We start from the raw sequence: 19,351 nt of genomic DNA on the forward strand, positions 1-19,351 counted from the left end.
GAATTTTCCTCACAATTGCTATTAGTGTTGCTTGCTGAGAAAGAAGTTTCTCCAAACTGAAACTTATAAAAAATTATTTAAGATCTTCAATGAGTACTTTGCATTAGAACAGTACTCTGGCAGTGGCGTGCGGCGAGCTTCTTGACTGGTGAGGCACTGACTCCTTCTGAGTGACATTTACAAACATATGAATCCACATTATTCACTATTCAAATGGCAGCATGCACACTGACTATTGGTTATGTTTAATATCTCATCAGCATTTCTTTACACACACATAGGTAAGGTGCATACAGTATGACCATAAAGTTAAATTCTGAGCTCAATACTCCAAATGATTTTGTTACAGAGGTTTGAGGCTTCTTTAGGTGCTGTCTGGTGTATTTTAAGTGGGTGTTGGTACAGTAAGGGCATTTTAGTCAAGTCTGCCATGCAGCCAATTTCTGTATCTCCTTGCTGTACATGCTGAAACAGCCCCACCACTTTGTAATGCAAAGAAAAACCCTAAATGAAACTTCAAATGAAATATAGGCTTCTCCAAAAAATAAAAATTCTGCCAGTTGTATCTGAAATGTTGATTGGTCTCCCAGACTGTGGCATGGTATTAACAAAACCCTTAATTTTCCACTTCTTGATAAGAGCATGAATAATACTGACAGTCATTTTCAAATCTCTGGATATACATTTCCTGATTTACAAAGTTGAACTACTTCTGCTTGCAGATCTTTTTACAGTGCTTTTGATTTTCCCATGCTTCAGCAGCCAGCAAAATCAGTCCAACTCTGGATGAAATGTGCAAAGATTTCTCAAGAGCTAAGAAACCCACTGACTGTTTACATACAGACACTAATTACAATAAAACAAGCCACAGATGTGCATACTTATCGTTCATATCCATCATCATCTCTACCTGTGTGTGTCAACTTGAGTATATATTGTATTATCAGGAAAAACATTCAAGAGTTTAAATACTCATGATCAGTACTATCTGTGATTTTAGTTATTATGATTACTAAATGACACATACAATTCTGTGATGAAAAATGCTTCACCTCACTACTACATCTAAATTTAAAAAACAGTTTTGTTTGATCACTTATATTTTCCAAAAATTGCTATCATTTTACAAATTCTGCCAGGGTTATGTAAACTTATGAGCAGAACTGTAGCTAGGAGAATTGCCAGGCTAGGCAGACCCCTTTCCATTATGTAACCCTCCATTGTACTTAATTTCATATAACTACAATGATACCAAGGAGGCCCACATGACAAAATGTGAAGGAGGGAACAACTCAAGTGTGCCCCTTTCTTCAATATCATTTCTTCCTAAACAGGCAAATTTTTGGGGATATGAATCATTTCGTATGAACTGAAAACTCTCTGATCTGATTTGAATCTCCCACATTTGATTTAATGTCATACAACTAAATACTGCTCCACTAAAAATCTCTGTTCGGAAAACACCCCAGTACTCAGATGGTCCTAGGAAATGAAAGACATACCACTGTTTTGTTTTTTTTTTTGTTTTTTTGTTGTTGAAAGTAGAGTAAATTATTATGCAGGCTGAGAGGGGTTCCCAAACATTTTCATATCTCTGTATTTGGCTAAGAAAGAACATTACATTTATAGCGGCGAGAGATAGCGCAGAGAGAGCACATTTGCTCTGCATGCTCCATGTGTTCTACATTTACCGTTGTCAATACAAATGAAAGTATAGAGTGGTGTAAAAAAATGGATTTCAATTTTGACCTTAATTGAAATATTTACTTGTTTTTAAAAGCTTTTGATTATGATGCTTTAATCAATTTTTATACAGAAAGTTCAACAAAAGGATAACAAGAAAAACAATCCTTCTCCTTGAAAATTCCTGCCACTTTCTTTTAAAACTAAAGGAAAATAAGGAGGACGTTTACATGTCTTAATCTTCCATTTTGGCAGTCAGTCGGAACAAAAAATTAAACAAACGGACCGCTGCAGTGCACTTGACTTTGTGATATCACTAACTTATTGGCACATACAGCCTCTGCATAGAAGAACAGCAGCAACGAGCACCTGTTTGACTCACATGCGCCCCCTTCGGTGCAGCACGGTACTGTTTGCGTCACTTAGTGCCTATTCACGGCGGTTTTACGTCCGATCACCATTACTAAATACATCTCACACATTAATTAAAGATATTAGCGAGACTGTGGAAAGTCAGTGTGTATCCTAAACGTATCTGCAAACATTATATTGGAGACATACAGAGAGACAGCAACAGGCACGTGCCAATTGCATGCATCAACCCAGTCCGAGGTGAGGTGAGGCTCGTCACTGCTGTGCCTCGTGTTTCTCTTATTTGAACAGGAAATGCGCAAATTCAGCAATTTTGACTATAAAAATTATCAAAATTATTGAAGGAAACAAATTTATAGCACAGACCAGTGGACAAATGTATGTTATGTTATCATTATTAGTTTTTTTTAACTTTTCATGATCCTCCCCTGAAAGCACGTCTCTGTTCTCATGATATACTCAAATGTGTGAACCATGGATGTACAGTAAGAAGAAAGGCTCGAGAAGGCAGTTCACCTATGATCTCATCTTCTATTTTTTTTTGTTTTGGGAGAGGATGGGTTATTTTGACAGCATATATAAATAAACGGACAATGCATACAATTTGTCTTTATTTCAAGATCCACAGCTAACAGGCCAGTAACGCATTTGAATAGGATAAAAGGACAGAGATGGTTGGCGCAATGTTTGATTTTAAACTAGAAAACAAAAAGATAAGTTTAAATTAGGTTGGTTTAACGCAGCCGTAGCTTTATGTTATAATTTGATAGGATCGTTATTATCATGTGTATACAGTGAAATTCTTACTTGCATGTAACATACAGCACATATTATGTTACTGCAGTGCAAATATTTTATGTTAGCATTGCAGTAGTCAGCAGTTTACCTGAAGATAGTGTCAATGGCACCCGGGCACAGACAGGCAGACATCTTGTTTTGCACAACCACCACACGTTTATTTACAGTATATACAATTGTTCTGGTCACAAAGACCCCAGTCCTTCGGTCACACAGACCCACACAAGTGCACAAACCCCTATCCCAAAGTCCTGGCCTCACGATGCCTTTCTTTGGGCCGCCTTCATCCTCTCCTTCTGCCTTGTCCTCCTTCCACCCGACTCCAGCCTCGAATGTATGAAGGAGGGCCCCTTTTAAAGAGTGCCCGGATGAGCAGCAGGTGTTCCCGGCATTCCTCCGTTGGCCACGCCCCAGCATGGCGGAAGTGCCGGCTGTCCTCCTGACAGCCCTCCGGGTAACACCCAAGGTCTTCCCCCCAGCACTTCCTGGTGTGGCGGAAGTGCTGGGGCAACAAGTCTCCAAGACATCGGGGTGCCTCCTGGCGGTGACCACGGGCCCCTACAGGGAAAGGCTTCCATGCCCTTGACCCGTGGCCCCCAAAGCAACCCGGAAGGCAAACCCCACGTGATCCAGGCAGGGCTCTGACCCTCTTCCAGTCCCTCCTGGTGTCCCGGCCGGGTCATGGCCCCTGGCATCCCTGACAATAGTTAGGTCTGGATGTTTGATTGACAGAGACCTGCCACACAGGTAAGAAGAACTCTGCATTGTATAAATCCCACGTTCACAAGCCGGGGAAGATTAAAAAATGATGTCTGAGGCTCTGGAATCATAGGATAATTAAAGGTCCTCACAGAGATAAGTGGTCATTGGTGGATTGCAGAGGGAAACCGCCTTTGACAGTAGAAGTGACAATTGGTGGTTAGACGATAGTTGCCAGTTAGTTTATTTATAGTTATAGTTATTTTATAAAGCATCTCCCATGGCCATAACAGCAGGAAGGTCCTACTTCTCAAAGTACAAAATGTCATTGTTACATAAACGAATATTGTTGGCACTAACTGTGATGTGGAGAGTTCCAAAGTCTTTTAGCTCTGTGTCCGTTATAATATCCATCCATTATCCAACGCGCTATATCCTAACTACAGAGTCACGGGGATCTGATGGAGCCAAACCAAGCCAACACAGGGCTCAACGCAGGAAACAAACCCCGGGCAGGGTGCCAGCCCACCGCATGGCACACACACACACACACACACACCAAGCACAAACTAGGGACAATTTAGGATCGCCAATGCATCTAACCTGCATGTCTTTGAATTTTAAATTGCTGCTCCATATGAGACACGCTTACCGCATTATTAAATGTTATAATAAACCTGATGTGACAGACACAGGGAGATTGCCAGTCTTTAGCTATATTGGGGTGTTAAAGAACAGTTCAACAGACAAGCGTAGAAGAGTGATCAGCGTGACAGTAACATCCAAGAACTTGTCGGGTCTGCATTTGAAAAAAAGATCAAATAGAAGACTGCTTGCATTTCCAAGGTTGAGAATCCCTGTTCTAAGCTTAAGCCATGACATTTAGCTGTTTTAACTGTCTCTATCACTTCGGTTGATATTGTCTTTAGGCGCCCACTTGCATTTTGCCCTTCTTTCTTTTTATTTTATTTTGTTTTATGAAGCTACCGGAAAATGAACATTAGTCATCCGTCGAATATTCGTAAATCAATTGTTTCCTGGTTTGGGAATTTTTGATACAGATGCCCCCAGGTCCTGGCGCCCCGGGAAGCGCCCAATTGTTTATGTGGTTAATTAATGATGCCCAGCATTTACCTGATTAAAGAAAACTGACACAGATCGTTAATTCAAAAAAGCCAAAAAAAAAGCAGGAGGAAGACGAAGAAAAGCCAACACGCCTCCTTCCAGTCGACCTCCACTCGCCAGACTCCTCCGCCAATTTCCCGCTCATCATTTCTGACCACAGACAGGTGCGCGCACACGTGCTTATGAAGCGCGCAGCCGCGGCGCCTTACCTGACGGTATAAGAGGACTGCTGGGCACCTCTGACTTCTTACTTTGAGTTTTCTGTTTGTTTTTATTATGGCGTGTAAAGCTATGCATCAGTTGCCGCTCCTCGTATTTGGGTTGCTGACTTTCAATGTCGTTTCTGCGGCATTCGGTTCCAGGCGGCTTGGCTTTCCTTCTAAAGTCCACAAGGCTGTTGTTATACAGAAAGAGAGTTTAGTCCAGCAAAGAGCGGGATCGCCCGAAACGGTATCTGCACAATGCACTGAGTGGAACGTTATCGTCACTATCAATCCTGATCTGCTAGGTATTCAGCATCCTGTCCAGGCGTCCGATTTGTCAGTAGGGGGATGTGGAGTGACAAGCCAAACGACCACTGCCTTTGTAATCGAAGCTCCGTTACAGGGATGTGGCAGCACCGTTACGGTGAGGGTTTTTTTTATAATTAAAAACCGAGCAAAGTGGTGATTTCAACCACATGAAGCATTAGTGTATATTGCGCTTTATTTTGGCGTTAAAATTCCGATCAATGAACATCCAAAATTGTATATGGTACTTCTGTATTTCAGGTTTGTGTAAATGTTTTTTTAAATCGACCCAATTGGCTCTTTGAAATTAGTTGCTTAAGGGGCCCTGTGAAGATGTTGGTGCCACTTAATGATTTAACAACTCTCCTGCAACTAGTTGCTACTTGTTAGTGCTGTAACATTCTTTACCATGTTTAGAAACTACAGCATTTGATATGCTTGTTTACGGTTTTTCTAGATGCTTGCTGATGAAATAGTGTACACCTTCACCCTTGACTACAATCCCTCTCCTATTCCTGGAATTCCCATTATACGAACCAACCCAGCTGTGGTGCAGATTGAATGCCATTACCCCAGGTGAGCTGCACAACAGACCTGCTAGAATCTAAGAAAAGCAATTTGGTCTTTCTAAAGCGCTGCCTTTCTGGTTGGAGGAATACATTGAAAGACCAGACTGCTGATTCAGTTGTGGGTCTGCCTCTTCCTAACTGCTTGTCACCCTTGTAGAAACCACAATGTCAGCAGTAATGCATTGAATCCCACTTGGGTCCCATATACCTCCACCATATCTGCTCAGGATGTTCTTGGATTCTCTTTGATTATAATGAACAGTAAGGCATTGATTTGTCATGTGTTGAATCCTGTTACTGTCTTTCTGAAGGATTACCTTAGACCAGATCATAAAGGTAGTGTGCTCTGTCTGCAGGTGACTGGAGTGGACCAAGTTCCTCCAAGATCATCTACCTAGGTGACCTCATCAACCTGCAGGCATCAGTCGACAGCACTAACCATGTGCCTCTGCAGCTCTTTGTGGACAACTGTGTGGCTTCATCTGTTTCAGATGGTTCTGCCCCAACATACACCTTCATTGGCAATAATGGGTGAGGAATCTAGACCTGACACTTGCCCAAGGCAAATGTCTGTCTTATAGCTTTGATCTCCTGTCTGTTTTGCAGGTGCTTTACAGACAGCAAAGTGACTGGGTCCAATTCCCAGTTCATAACTCCCAGGGTTGCTCCATCTACCCTCCAGTTTGAACTTGATGCCTTCAGGTTCTATGGTGTGGCTACAAGCTCAGTAAGTTGGCCCAAAACAGTATATTGATGTCAATGCAACATCCTAGCATATTTTTCTGCATCAGATGTAGGAAGTGGCTTCTCGATTTGCATGCTTGGGTTTCTTATGTTTTCAGGTCTTCATTACCTGTCATCTGAAGGTGACTTTGGTTTCCCAGGCCATTGACTCCTTGAACAAGGCCTGCACCTACAGAACTGGACTAAGCCAGTAAGTTTCTGTGGGGTTAACTAGTTGAGAACTATAGTAGCACATAGGATTCTGACAGAAATGCTTTCCTAAAGGTGGACCTCTGTAGATGGCAATAACCAGGTATGTAGTTGCTGTGATGCAAATTGTGCTACTGGCCAAAAAAGGAGGTTGGAGATGGCAAGACGCAGACCAGGGAGGAGTGGTAGGTGTCTACTGCACATAGCTTTTGGAGATGGTCCGTTTTGTAAATGAGGCTAAAGGCTACCCACCCTTTCTCTAGTAAAAACTACACCGGTTGAATGGGAGAAGACTCTCGTGGTTGGTCCCCTATTCCTGGAAGGGAAGCCTCAACCTGCAGTATCTGAACATCTGACTGCTGCAGAAGTGAAGCCAGCAGGTGAGGTCTGAATGCAATTTTCAAACAGGATTGAACGGTAAAGCAAAGTTGTGGACTAAATGCCATTGCTCGCTTTGGGCATTAGTCTTTTGGGTGTGAAGACTTCTTTGTTTCCCAGCATACCTTTCTGTATGCCAACACTACAGTTGCATGATGATGCTTACTACCTCTTCTCTTTTACAGGCTCCTTTATGCTGGTCCTGGGTTCAATGCTGGTTGTATTGGCTCTGACATGTTCTGCTTTTCTTCTATACCTCTTGTACAAGAAACCTCAGATTTCTAATTAAACTGACTGAAATGTATTTGCTTCTGGTTTATTGCATTGGGGGAGGGGCAGGATTGAGGGTTTCATGCAACCCCATGAGGAGCAGATGAACTTTACTATCCTATAATCCTGTTCTAGCCTGAAAGGGTTTTTGGAGCCAAGATTGGCAAAATCCCAATACTGACCACAGGCACTACTTTGCTAATTTTGGAGATCCACCACTACAATGGTTAAAACTATTGGTTGTAGGTTTCTTCCCTCCAAACATTGTATTTTAAAGCAAGGGGTGTTAGTAATAAGTGGAAATTCAATTGATATTTAACTTTAACCTTTGAAATCCCAAATGATAGATCAATGGCCTCCTGATCAAACAGCCCAACACTGCACAATTCAAAGGAGCACAAACCTCCCTTAACTTACAGAACTGGTGTGATTGTCTTGAAATAGCTCTTGCCTACAACACATTCTATTAGTTCAAGAGTTGTCTAATTTGACCATGTATACAGAGATTTGAAAGCTGTAGCTGTTGTCCCATCTGGACCCTGCCCTATTGCAGGCATGTCTGAGATGTTCAATATGACTGCAGGCTATCTAACCTGATGTGAAGGGAGGTTATGGTTTAAGTGATGTACAGTAATCCACTAGTGAGACTTTTTTTTTTTTTGCTGGAGCATTGTGAAGAACTAGACTGATTTTCATTGTGGCTTATACAGGATCATCCCAGTCAAGACTTTTTAATAGACTTCCAAGTTTGCCCAATTTTTTTCTTGGTGCATTCAGTCTCCAACTAAAACCAAAATGACTTCACTACCCATCAAATCTGCTCAAAAGCTTGATCACTTTCCCATTGTTGTAAATGGATCAATTGACAACTATCTTAATACATTAAAATTGTGTTCTGAAAACTGGTAATCAAGCACTCTCTAGACTATTTCATACTTGATCTTCTGAATTGCAGCAGATGCTGTAATGGTTCCTCTTTCCAGATCATTCCAGAAACCAGTGGTAGCCACAAAGCTGCCCTCCATCACAATTTTAATTGACTTTTCAGCCTGGGTGAGTTATATGTATGGCAGTTCCTGATATTCTCAAACTTATCTGGCTCAAGAACAAACTCGAGGCAATGACGGCTTTTCAAGGTCTCTGAGCATTTTAAAGTCAATGGACTGGAATTGTTAAATCTTGTATGAGGGTTCCCAGTTAACCTTTTGTGCTGGAGTACTTCACTCTGGTTAACATGTCTCCTGTAGAGTAATGTACAAACCACCAGGAAATTGACGCTTTATACAGTGTATATATAATGCCTTTTGTACTGAAAATCGCAATATTAAAGGCAAGGAGTGAGGCTGCCATTGTGGTTTAGCCTCAAACTTGCAAGGGCTCTGCTTCAGTTCATCACTGTTCGGATTAGCTCCATTTTTTTAATAGATGTTGCATTTTAAAATGCTATAAGTATATTTGAAATTATATTCGGAGAGCCTTACAGCCATATGTATATACTCGTGGACAAGTTATCCTGCAGATAAGTCATGGCTTGATTTTTACCATATAATTTCTGGTATATCAGTCATATGAGTCAAATGCAGAAAACACCTGCTATCGGTCCAAGAGGTTATGATATGCTAACACCCAACTGAGTAACCACAGAGCACACTTTTTTCTTTTCCTTTCTATGTATTGTGCCTACATGACCACACAGTAATACCCGAACTATTCTGAAGCAATGTTTGCACTGATTTGTGTTTCTATCTCGCACCGTCCTACACCTTTATTGTAAGAGATTCCTTTATCTACGATGGACCATTCAATCGGAAGACAATATGAAGCTGGTTTTAATAGCTGAAGTAGCAAAAAAAATTTGCCTTATTGTGTGTGAAATTAAGAATATGAATAAAGGTGTCAGGTCTATCCTTTGAAAGCTTGTTTGCTTTCAATAAAGTACTAATTAAATTGTTTAATGTGTATGCGTTGGATTTGTGTCCGTGCATGTATAGGAAGGCACCAAAAGTGATGGTGCCTCAGACACTGTCTATTCTAAATCCAGCCATGATTAACGGTAGCTCTATTCTCCTGTAAGAAGTGCTGTAGTATTTTCGATGCTGTATAGGAGATTATAAAGCTGTATATAGCACCCCTTTCCATCAATGATACTTGCTATTTCCATTAACGACCAGAGAGAAAGTGATTTCAAGTCAATACCAGAAGCACAAAAAACAAAAGAAAGAAGCAGCGTGTGCTGATATGCTCCACAAAACATGTATAATGGATATTTGTGTGCTGGTTGTGTCTTCAGGGTGCCCCAGGTGCTGGCAAAAAGAATTGCCTTTGTGGAAGAAAAATTAGAATTAGGGGTCATAAAGGGGTAATATAGGAATTGTCTTTGTGTGCTATCCATAAATAAAATAGAGCACAAATCTTAGAAGTAGCATAAAGGGTTAGCAAGTAGTCTGCTCATATCAGGAAACCAGATAAAGGTCAAGTGAACAAGAAGGTTCTACTGAGATGGTTCAAGAAGTTGACTATCATGTACCCAGTGAGACTTGACAGGTTACGTACACAGTAACTCAAGAAAAATTGGAAAGTATTTCAAGGACCAAGAATAAAGTAGAAACAATACTTTTATTTTGAGGTATGAGAACTGCTTACAAAACACCTTGTCTTTTGAACCAATCAGAGTAAATGTCAGAGAAATATGTATGCAAATTCAGTTATCATAAACATAGGTCTTTGCTTGTATTCTGTGACCATTAGTCTCCCAGTAGATTGCTGTAACAGGAACGCTCCCTCTTCAAGTATTTGCTGAAGAGAATATAAAAGACGCAACAGACAAGCTTGCCCCTGCCTGGTTCATTGGGTTGATTATCCACCTTCCACCTGTGCTTATTATGAGCATGGAAAAATATGTGGGTGCCTCCTGGTGCAGGTGAAAGATTTGCCTTGCACTCAAAATAATAAAGTTGGAAAAACTAGTAAACTATAAACGTTAAAAGTGTAATCTTTATGCATTTTTAGCAAAAACTTTGCCACAAAGGACAAGATATACTGCTCCTGTTCATAATATACGTCGAGTTTTCTTGAGCGGTGCTGGGGGGTATTTTTCGTACGTGGATTACTCGTTTAGCTGGATGTAATTGTTCACGATTTGGCCTGATCCTGGATCTGTCGGTTTTTCGAAACTCTTGCTGGAAGTGTTGTCATAGCAACACATCCTAATCCTCAAACCTGCTCGGAGCAGGTCTGTTCTATGTAAACAAGGATTAGCTCACACACTTAATCAGTGACGGTGCGTGGAATTCATCCTGGTGTGCAAATAAAAGCATAGCATTTGTGAACAATTGGGATGATTTTTGGGAAAGGCCTGGATTTTTCAGAAGACATGGTCTTCATCCTAACTGGAGGGGATCTTATGTATTATCCCAAAATATGGCAGCAAAACTGCCTGGTTGACTGATTAGAGCACCATCCAGGCCGCAGTCATGTAATCTTAAATCACAGGCTGTTGTTTATCCCACCTGTTATTTTCCTGAAGCTGTTACCCATAATCCCTGTTGTGGGGCATCCAGTAAATTTAGTCTTGATACAAACCTTAAATTAATTGATAACCAAAAAATAAGGTGTATAATTAGACCAAGGGATAAAACCAGACCCTCCACCAGGGGCATCTGTAATAGAAATTTACTTCAAATTAAAATAAAAAATATATCAGCAGTTCAGAAAGAACCATGCAGTTTTAAATGCTGTTTATTGAACATTCGCTCTCTTGGCACTAAAGCTGTTTTGGTAAATGATATAATATTAAGTACAAAATCTGATCTGTGTCTTCTTACTGAAACCTGGCTTAGTAAATGTGACACTGTCCCCCTAGCAGAGGCGTCACCAGATGGATACTCGTTCCTTCATAAGCATAGAGATTGTGGTCGAGGAGGAGGCCTTGGAATAATTCATTGTAACAAAATGCAAATCACTCCTAAAAATTTAGGCAACTTTACATCCTTTGAGGTATTCATTTTAAATATTAAAACAGATTCCAACACAATTATAGTGCTAGTCTACAGACCACCAGGGCCATATTCATTGTTCATGACTGAATTTAGCAACCTTCTATCTGATTTGGCTATAAATTATGATCACGTAGTTCTGATGGGGGATTTTAATGTACACATTGATGTGGAAACTGACACTTTTAGCAAATGTTTTAATTATTTGTTAAATTTAGTAGGATTTTGTCAGATTGTCAAAGGTCCAACTCATAATCATAACCACAAATTAGACTTAATTATAACTTACAAAGTTGAAATTCAAAATTTAAATATTACTCCATTAAATGTAGTTATTTCCGATCACTTCTTAATTACATTTGATTTAGTTCTGCCCATGCCAACGCACTCACAGATTAAAACAAAGACAGTGCGACATCTAGATTGTAATTCTGCTTCAAAATTTATAGATACCTTGAGTAAGTCGAGTGTAATTGTGGAAAACCATTTAGATCAGTTAACATCAAATGTAAACATGGAAAACAATTTAGATCAGCTAACATCACATTATAATGTGACCTTGAGAGATGCTCTGGACACAGTGGCTCCCCTTAAAACAAAAGTGATCAAAGCACAAGTGTTAAAAAATATAAAAAAGCCCTCTTTAAAGCTCGCTCAGAATACTATTCTACATTAATAGATAGCAATAATAAAAATCCTCGGGTACTGTTTAGAACAGTGGCTAAATTAACAAATGGAATTCAGATCAACAGTGCAAAATACCAACAGATATTAGCAGTACAGACTTTATGAACTTCTTCAATGAGAAAATTAAAAATATAAGATCCCAGATCTCAGCATCACAGTACAAACCAAATACTAGCTTAGCAGACCCTGCTGCACATTGCATTCAGCACTTTAGTAATTTTAATCCTGTAACTCACCAGGAAGTCTTAACTTTAATTACTAAAATGAAGCCCACTACTTGTTCCCTAGATCCAGTGCCAACAAAACTAGTAAAAAATGCAATGGATGTTCTTGCAGCCTATTCTAACCATTATCAATAGTTCATTACTGCATGGCACAGTACCTGATGCACTAAAAGTGTCAGTCATTAAACCTTTACTTAAAAAGTCAGACCTAGACCCACACATACTAAATAATTATAGGCCTATTTCAAATTTACCATTTCTCTCTAAAATACTAGAAAAAGTAGTCGCCAGTCAGCTTCAGTCACACCTTACGCATTACAATTTATTTGAGAAATTCCAGTCTGGCTTTCGCACTGGTCATAGTACAGAAACGCACTAACACGGGTTGTAAATGACATTCTGATATCCTCTGATGAAGGAAACTCCACTGTAATTATGTTGTTGGACTTAAGTGCAGCATTTGACACCATTGACCATTCTATTTTACTGCACAGGCTAGAAAGCGATGTTGGGCTTACAGGCCCGTGCTCGCTTGGTTCAGTTCTTATTTATCAAATCGATTCCAATATGTACAGAAATGTGCTGACAGTACTCCATCATTATACACAGAAGTTCAATATGGTGTCCCGCAGGGCTCAGTACTGGGACCTTTACTGTTTTCACTTTACATGCTTCCACTGGGATCTCTCATTAGGAAACATAATGTTAATTTTCACTCGTATGCAGATGACACCCAGTTATACCTTTCATTTAAATCAAATGAAGTTTCTCCGATGTTGTCTTTAATTAGTTGTGTTAGTGAATTAAAGGAATGGATGAATGAGAACTACTTGTCTTTAAATACAGATAAAACAGAGATGTTAATTGTTGGAGGGAATGACGCTGATCACAGCAATATTTTGTCATCATTTAACTCAGTTGGAATCCCAATTAATTTTACTGAATCAGCCCACAATCTAGGAGTTATCTTTGACTCTAGCATGTCATTTAAAGCACATATTACAAAGTCGTCCAAAACATGTTTTTTCCATCTTAAAAATGTTAGGAAATTAAGGCGCTTTCTAAATAAACAGGATTGTGAGAAATTAATTCATGCATTTATCTCTAGTAGGATTGACTACTGCAATGCGGTGTTCACTGGCTGTTCAAACTGTTCTTTATACAGCCTCCAGTTAATCCAAAATGCGCTGCAAGAATTATTACAAGAACAAGAAAATATGAACACATAACTCCAGTTCTTAAATCTTACACTGGCTCCCAGTTAAGTTTAGGGCAGATTTCAAAATCCTCCTTTTAACATATAAAGCATTAAATGGCCAAGGTCCGCTTACTTGTCTGAACTTATCATGACTTACAAACCTGAGCGCACATTAAGATCTCAAGATGCCGGTCTGCTTAGGATTCCAAGGATTAATAAAATAACAGTGGGAGGTCGAGCTTTTAGTTACAGGGCCCCTAAACTGTGGAATGGTCTTCCTGCTTCCATAAGAGATGCCCCTTCAGTCTCAGCCTTTAAATCCCGGCTGAAGACTCACTACTTCAGTTTAGCATATCCTGACTAGAGCTGCTGATTAACTGTACAGACTGCATCTCTGTTGTTAGTCATTAGCACTAAAACATAAGTAACATGATATTATATTTGAATACTAACCCTCACCTATTCTGTTTCTTTCTCGGTACCCAAATGTGGCATTGGTGCCACGCCCACCTGCCAAGTTGTTTGCCTGCCTATGGTAAAGTCATCCCTGATGGAGGATCACAGGAATCATGGGAAAGAGGGGTCCTTTCATCGGAGCAACGTTTCAGCCGTGGAATGGCCAAATGGGGAGGCAGCTTGATGGATGAGGTCTCCAGAACTCTAAAATATCCAAATCTTATTATGTGATATCATCTACTGTTAAATTCTGCTCCGTACTTCTAAAATTTTTATTATTATGCTGTATTAAGGATTTGTTCTGTTCTGTGTATTGTATTGTATTGACCCCCTTCTTTTGACACCCACTGCACGCCCAACCTACCTGGAAAGGGGTCTCTCTTTGAACTGCCTTTCCCAAGGTTTCTTCCATTTTCCCTACAAGGTTTTTTGGGAGTTTTTCCTTGTCTTCTCAGAGAGTCAAGGCTGGGGGGCTGTCAAGAGGCAGGGCCTGTTAAAGCCCATTGCGGCACTTCCTGTGTGATTTTGGGCTATACAAAAATAAACTGTATTGTATTGTAAACTGTATCCAGTCATGGCTTTGCCGTTCATGAATGAGCGACCAATTGATATTGGTGCTCAAATTATATGAAGAGAATTTCATATAGAGAGGGTTCTGGGCAATCAGCAAGATCCTTTATTGCTCCCGGAGGAAATTCTTTTCGAAAGATATCGCTTTAGCCGAGGGGGAATATTGTACCTCAAAGATTTATTAGCTCCTTATATTCAAAATCAAACTCGGCAAAGTCAGGCTCTCACAACCACACAGACAGTATGCATTGCTTTGAGGTTTCTTGCAAGCGGCACTTTTTTTTTATACTGCAGGCGATGCGGAACATCTATCGAAAAGTGCAGTTTGCCAGGCAATTCGTAAAGTCTTTTTGGCTCTGAAACATTTCCTTCGAGTTTCCGTAGTGTTTCCTGGACACCTGCATGTGCAGACCATAAAAGAGGCGTTTCATGCCATTGCAGGAAGGTAATACACAGGCAAAAACACCCACAGTTCCATAAAGAATCTCATAATCAGCCTAACATTCTCATTACCTAGGATTTCCAAATGTGATTGGGGCACTGGATTGTACGCTGATCCGAATAAAGGCCCCATCAGGTCCAAATGAGACAGATTACGTGAACAGAAAAGGCTTCCACAGTATTAACGTGCAGGTAATGTCACTTTTTCAAAGAGTTGAAAATAGCCAATAGGTATGTTGACAGTGTGGACACTTTTTCTATAGTGTCGTTTCTTGTGACTGAAGACAGAGAGATATAATTAAAGTTAGTAAAAATCTTTTATTGATACACACCAGGCAAAGGTTAAATGACAGAGAAGCACAGTCCTAGAACACCTGCCCTTCGTCTGCCCCCAGGGGTCGGTGTCCCAAATTTTTATAGGGCTTTTGTCTTATGACTTTAGTTACACAAGTATTTCAAAATATTAGCCTGAATCAGCACTACCAGAAATCTAAAGGTGGAATACATCTGTTAGTTTCCTTAGTTTGGGGCTCGATGAGTCCACACTTGTGGTTTTTTGTGTAGTAACCTTAAAACAAGAAGTAGCACTTAGCACACATACTTTGGGCACGCAAGGTCTACACGACCCTTTGTCACGTTCGCCATGGGCAAGCAGAGTTTGCCTGACCCTTGTCATGTACACCAGATTGATCAAGCTGTTTTGTATTTTTCCACAACAGTAAAATTGTTTGACCTACATGCTATCAATTCTCAGATGATCTGTGATGCATCCTACCTTGTATCAAATGTGGAGGCTAAATGGCCAGGGTCTGTTCATGACTCTAGAATTTTTAAGGAGTCACACTTGTATCGGACATTTGAACAAGGTAATAATCTAATTATTAATCATGGTGACCTGTGTATTGTAGTCACAATTTTTACATATTCCACAGGTCATCACGATGGAATCCTGCTTGGGGACAGGGGATATGCCTGTAGGAAGTTTCTAATGATTCCGTTTCCGGACCCCAACCCTGGGCCACAAACTCGATATAATGCAGCTCTATCTAGGACAAGGGCACAAATTGAAATGACCTTTGGCCATCTGAAGGAGAGATTTCAATGTCTAAAAAGGCTGAGGGTTGCACCTGACAGAGCATGTGCCATAATTGTTGCATGCTCTGCCTTACACAACATAGCGACCATCAGAAAAGAGAGAGTCCCTGAGATTTTGGTGCAGCCTGATGATGACCCTGAGCAAAGCAATGGCAGAGCTGCCAGAGACAGAATTGTGGCTCAACATTTTCAACGAAAAAGACAACAGTGGTTTCACACAAAACTGATTTATTATATATTACAGACGTTCAGCCTGTAAGGAGGAGAACATAAATTAAGGATACACTCACGCATACACATCATGGGAAAGAGAAAAGAAATTTGTTACCAATTATTTTTCTAGTATTTTTATCTGCAACTTCATTTTGGTTGTCTTCAGTTCATGAAGTTCCATGTCCTGCTGTATTTTCCTCATTTTTAGTTTCCTGTACGTGACTTTCTGCTGAAGATATCTCTTGTATAGAGCCCTCACATTTTTCTGCAAATAAATACACAATTACAAATGCCTTTTTCCTCTATATTGTATACACAGTATATCATTTTGAATCATTTCGTATCAAGTACAACAGATGGCTCAACCAACCTCACCATCTCCTTTTTTTGATGTGGATGTTCCAAAAGGTACATGTGTGCTGGCTACAGACTCCTGCAACATAGTTATATCACGATTAGCACATGGGACTGATCAGAGTGGAGTTTGTTCAAACATTTGGAACATTTACCTCTCCTCCTGATGAATAATCAGACACAGTGTCTTCATCAAATATTTGACATTCGTCAATAGCTCGGTGGTCAGACACAGGTTCTAGGGATATGACATTCCCTGCAACTGACCCAACAAAAAAACAAAATAAAAAAGAGGGCTAAATGGGACATACCTATGGCACACATTGAGGACAAAATATATGCAATGACCATCCTTTACCTGAAATGAAGTTACCACTGCATCCTGCCACTGGTTCTGAGGAGGAGATTCCCCCTGGAATGCCCTCAGAAACTGGGCAATGGACATTTTGCCGGAGAGCCAACTCTTCTGCAGGGGTTAGGTCTGGACCGCGTGGACCTCCACCTGTCTTTTGCTTGTCTGCCTTCTTCTTATTAGCTTTCAAATTAATGGTTTTCTATTATATATGATTCTTTATGTCAACAATTCTTTAAATAGTTATATACCAATATTTACCAGTTTGAAGTATATTCTTGTACTTCACTTTAACCTGTTCCCATGTTCACCTTGTGCTCATGTTTGATCTAGAATTCTGACATATTAAATAATAATTAATGTGACACATAGGAAATGAAATGCTGCATTCAGTAAGTACAATGCACACTACTTACGCGTTTAATTTGTCAGCCACTTTTTGCCAGCCATCTTTTCTAGTTTGGGCTGCTTTTGCAGTGTTACCCCTTGTACATATTAACTCTTGAAATTCTTCATATCCTTAACAGGTCCTGCTCCGCTTGTGTGAAAGAACGCACCCGTTCTTTCATCATTTTGTTGCAGCCTATCAAAGACTTGCTAAACATGTTTTTTAGACTTGATATATATGGGCTTTCCAATCAGCACGGGCGCGCACATTCATCTCGGATGATTAGATCCAGCTAGACTAATCTACTACATCGCTGCATTTGAGAAACCGACCTATCCCAGATGAGTGTCACCGGCATTAACTTATCCAAAATGAGGCACCTGATTTCGCAATGTACGGAAAATACCCCCCTGGTCAAAGCCCATATGGAGCCCTATGAGGTTATTCTTGATTGAGATTGAGGGGCAGTTCAAACAGGGGACTATTAAGGCCCATTGATGCATTCCTTGTGTCATTTTGAGCTAGAAATAAATTGTTCTTGTTGTTTAGAACGTCCTCTTGACAGCACCCCTTGGTGTCCACAGTCCATAGCGTGCTGTCAATATTATTTAACTTCGAAGATGCAGGGAGGTAGGGGGTTGGTTCTTTCCATTGGTGTCCATTGTCCATAGCACAATTTCTGTGTTATTAAGCTATGACAACCAGAGAGGCCTAGGATTTATTATCCCCATGGGTGTCCATAGTCCATACCATACTGGCAGTATTGTCAGAGTTTGACGACTTTCGGGTCCTCCTTGGTTTTCAGAGATTACAACACCTGAGAAACCAAAACAGTACCTCTCAGTTTAAATAGTGCAGATATAATGGAATGGTACACAATGTGCACCTCTTCAGTTAATTTAAGGACACCCCTTCTTGTCCAGAACGTGCACCCCTTAACTTTCATGAACTGTGTTTGCAAATATCACTTGTGATTTAACCAGCTCTGCTCCTGAGTCTGTGAGAGGTGCTCTTTTCAGGTTGGTGTGACTGTGGCTTAAGAAAATGATGTCCAGGAGTTGGCAAAGATGAACAGTGTCTGCTTGTTATCTAATATAAAAATGGTCAAAAAAAGGGTTAATCAACATCATCATCCAAATCTGACAACAAGAATGACGCCAATGATAATTTTCTTGTGTTTTTATGTTTAGTTAAATTAACGCTTATATGGTTCTCTTACCAGACTGCACTTATTGCACACTCAGCTTAACAACATAAATTTAGCAATTTCTGAAATACCGAGACAAATTATTTTAGACAGGTCAGGTCAGATTAGGGAGCGTGCAATGCGTTGCTGCGCCCACAACACTTTGAAAGAGCTTGGAATCCTATTAGGCAACCTCCCTGGCAGACATGTGGTACAATCCCACCCTCTGGAAATAACCATCCATATGCCGCAACCATATGTTACGTGGGCATCCCCTTGGCCTGGTCCAGCCACTCCAGTCCTCAACAATGAGCTGGATCACCCTTGGGGAATCTCACCACATGGCCGTAGTGTTGTAACTGACGCTCCTTTACAATACAGGTAATGTGCCTCATTCAGGACTCCATGAGTAACAGCTCATTCAACACAAAGTCAAACCAGCAGTACCCAAAGATTCTCTGAAGAGACACAGTACCCAAGGAGTTTGGCACTGTGTAAAGGCGCCAGGTCCTGTTGGAAAATGAAATCTGCATCTCCATAAAGTTTGTCAGCAGCAGGAAGCATGAAGTTCTCTAAAACTTCCTGGTAGACGGCTGTGTTGACCTTGGACCTCAGAAAACACAATGGACCAACGCCTCTCTATTAATGTGCTTGGACACAGAGCTCTGTGAACAGCCAGCCTCTTTAGCAATGACCTTTTGTGTCTTGTCCTCCTTGTGCAAGGTGTCAATGGTTGTCTTTTGGACAAATGTCAAGTCAGCAGTCTTCCCCATGATTGTGTAGGCTACAGAACTAGACGGAGATACCATTTAAAGGCTTCTGCAGGTGTTTTGAGTTACTTAGCTGATTAGAGTGT

The 19,351-nt window shown here is 40.5% G+C and overlaps 1 protein-coding gene across 1 annotated transcript; it reads left to right on the forward strand.

Annotated features, from left to right (window-relative positions):
* The first annotated feature begins 4,916 nt into the window (after positions 1 to 4,916).
* LOC120526761 (zona pellucida sperm-binding protein 3-like) lies at positions 4,917 to 7,370 on the forward strand. Its single transcript, XM_039749912.1, has 9 exons — positions 4,917 to 5,304; positions 5,644 to 5,762; positions 5,913 to 6,016; positions 6,112 to 6,286; positions 6,362 to 6,482; positions 6,598 to 6,689; positions 6,764 to 6,873; positions 6,952 to 7,068; positions 7,252 to 7,370. The coding sequence occupies exons 1-9, from the start codon at positions 4,954 to 4,956 to the stop codon at positions 7,353 to 7,355; spliced, it is 1,293 nt and encodes a 430-aa protein (XP_039605846.1). The 5' UTR covers positions 4,917 to 4,953; the 3' UTR covers positions 7,356 to 7,370.
* The last annotated feature ends 11,981 nt before the right edge of the window (positions 7,371 to 19,351 follow it).

The sequence above is a fragment of the Polypterus senegalus genome, chromosome 3, assembly GCF_016835505.1.
Source record: "Polypterus senegalus isolate Bchr_013 chromosome 3, ASM1683550v1, whole genome shotgun sequence".
In the NCBI taxonomy this organism is placed as follows: domain Eukaryota; kingdom Metazoa; phylum Chordata; class Cladistia; order Polypteriformes; family Polypteridae; genus Polypterus; species Polypterus senegalus.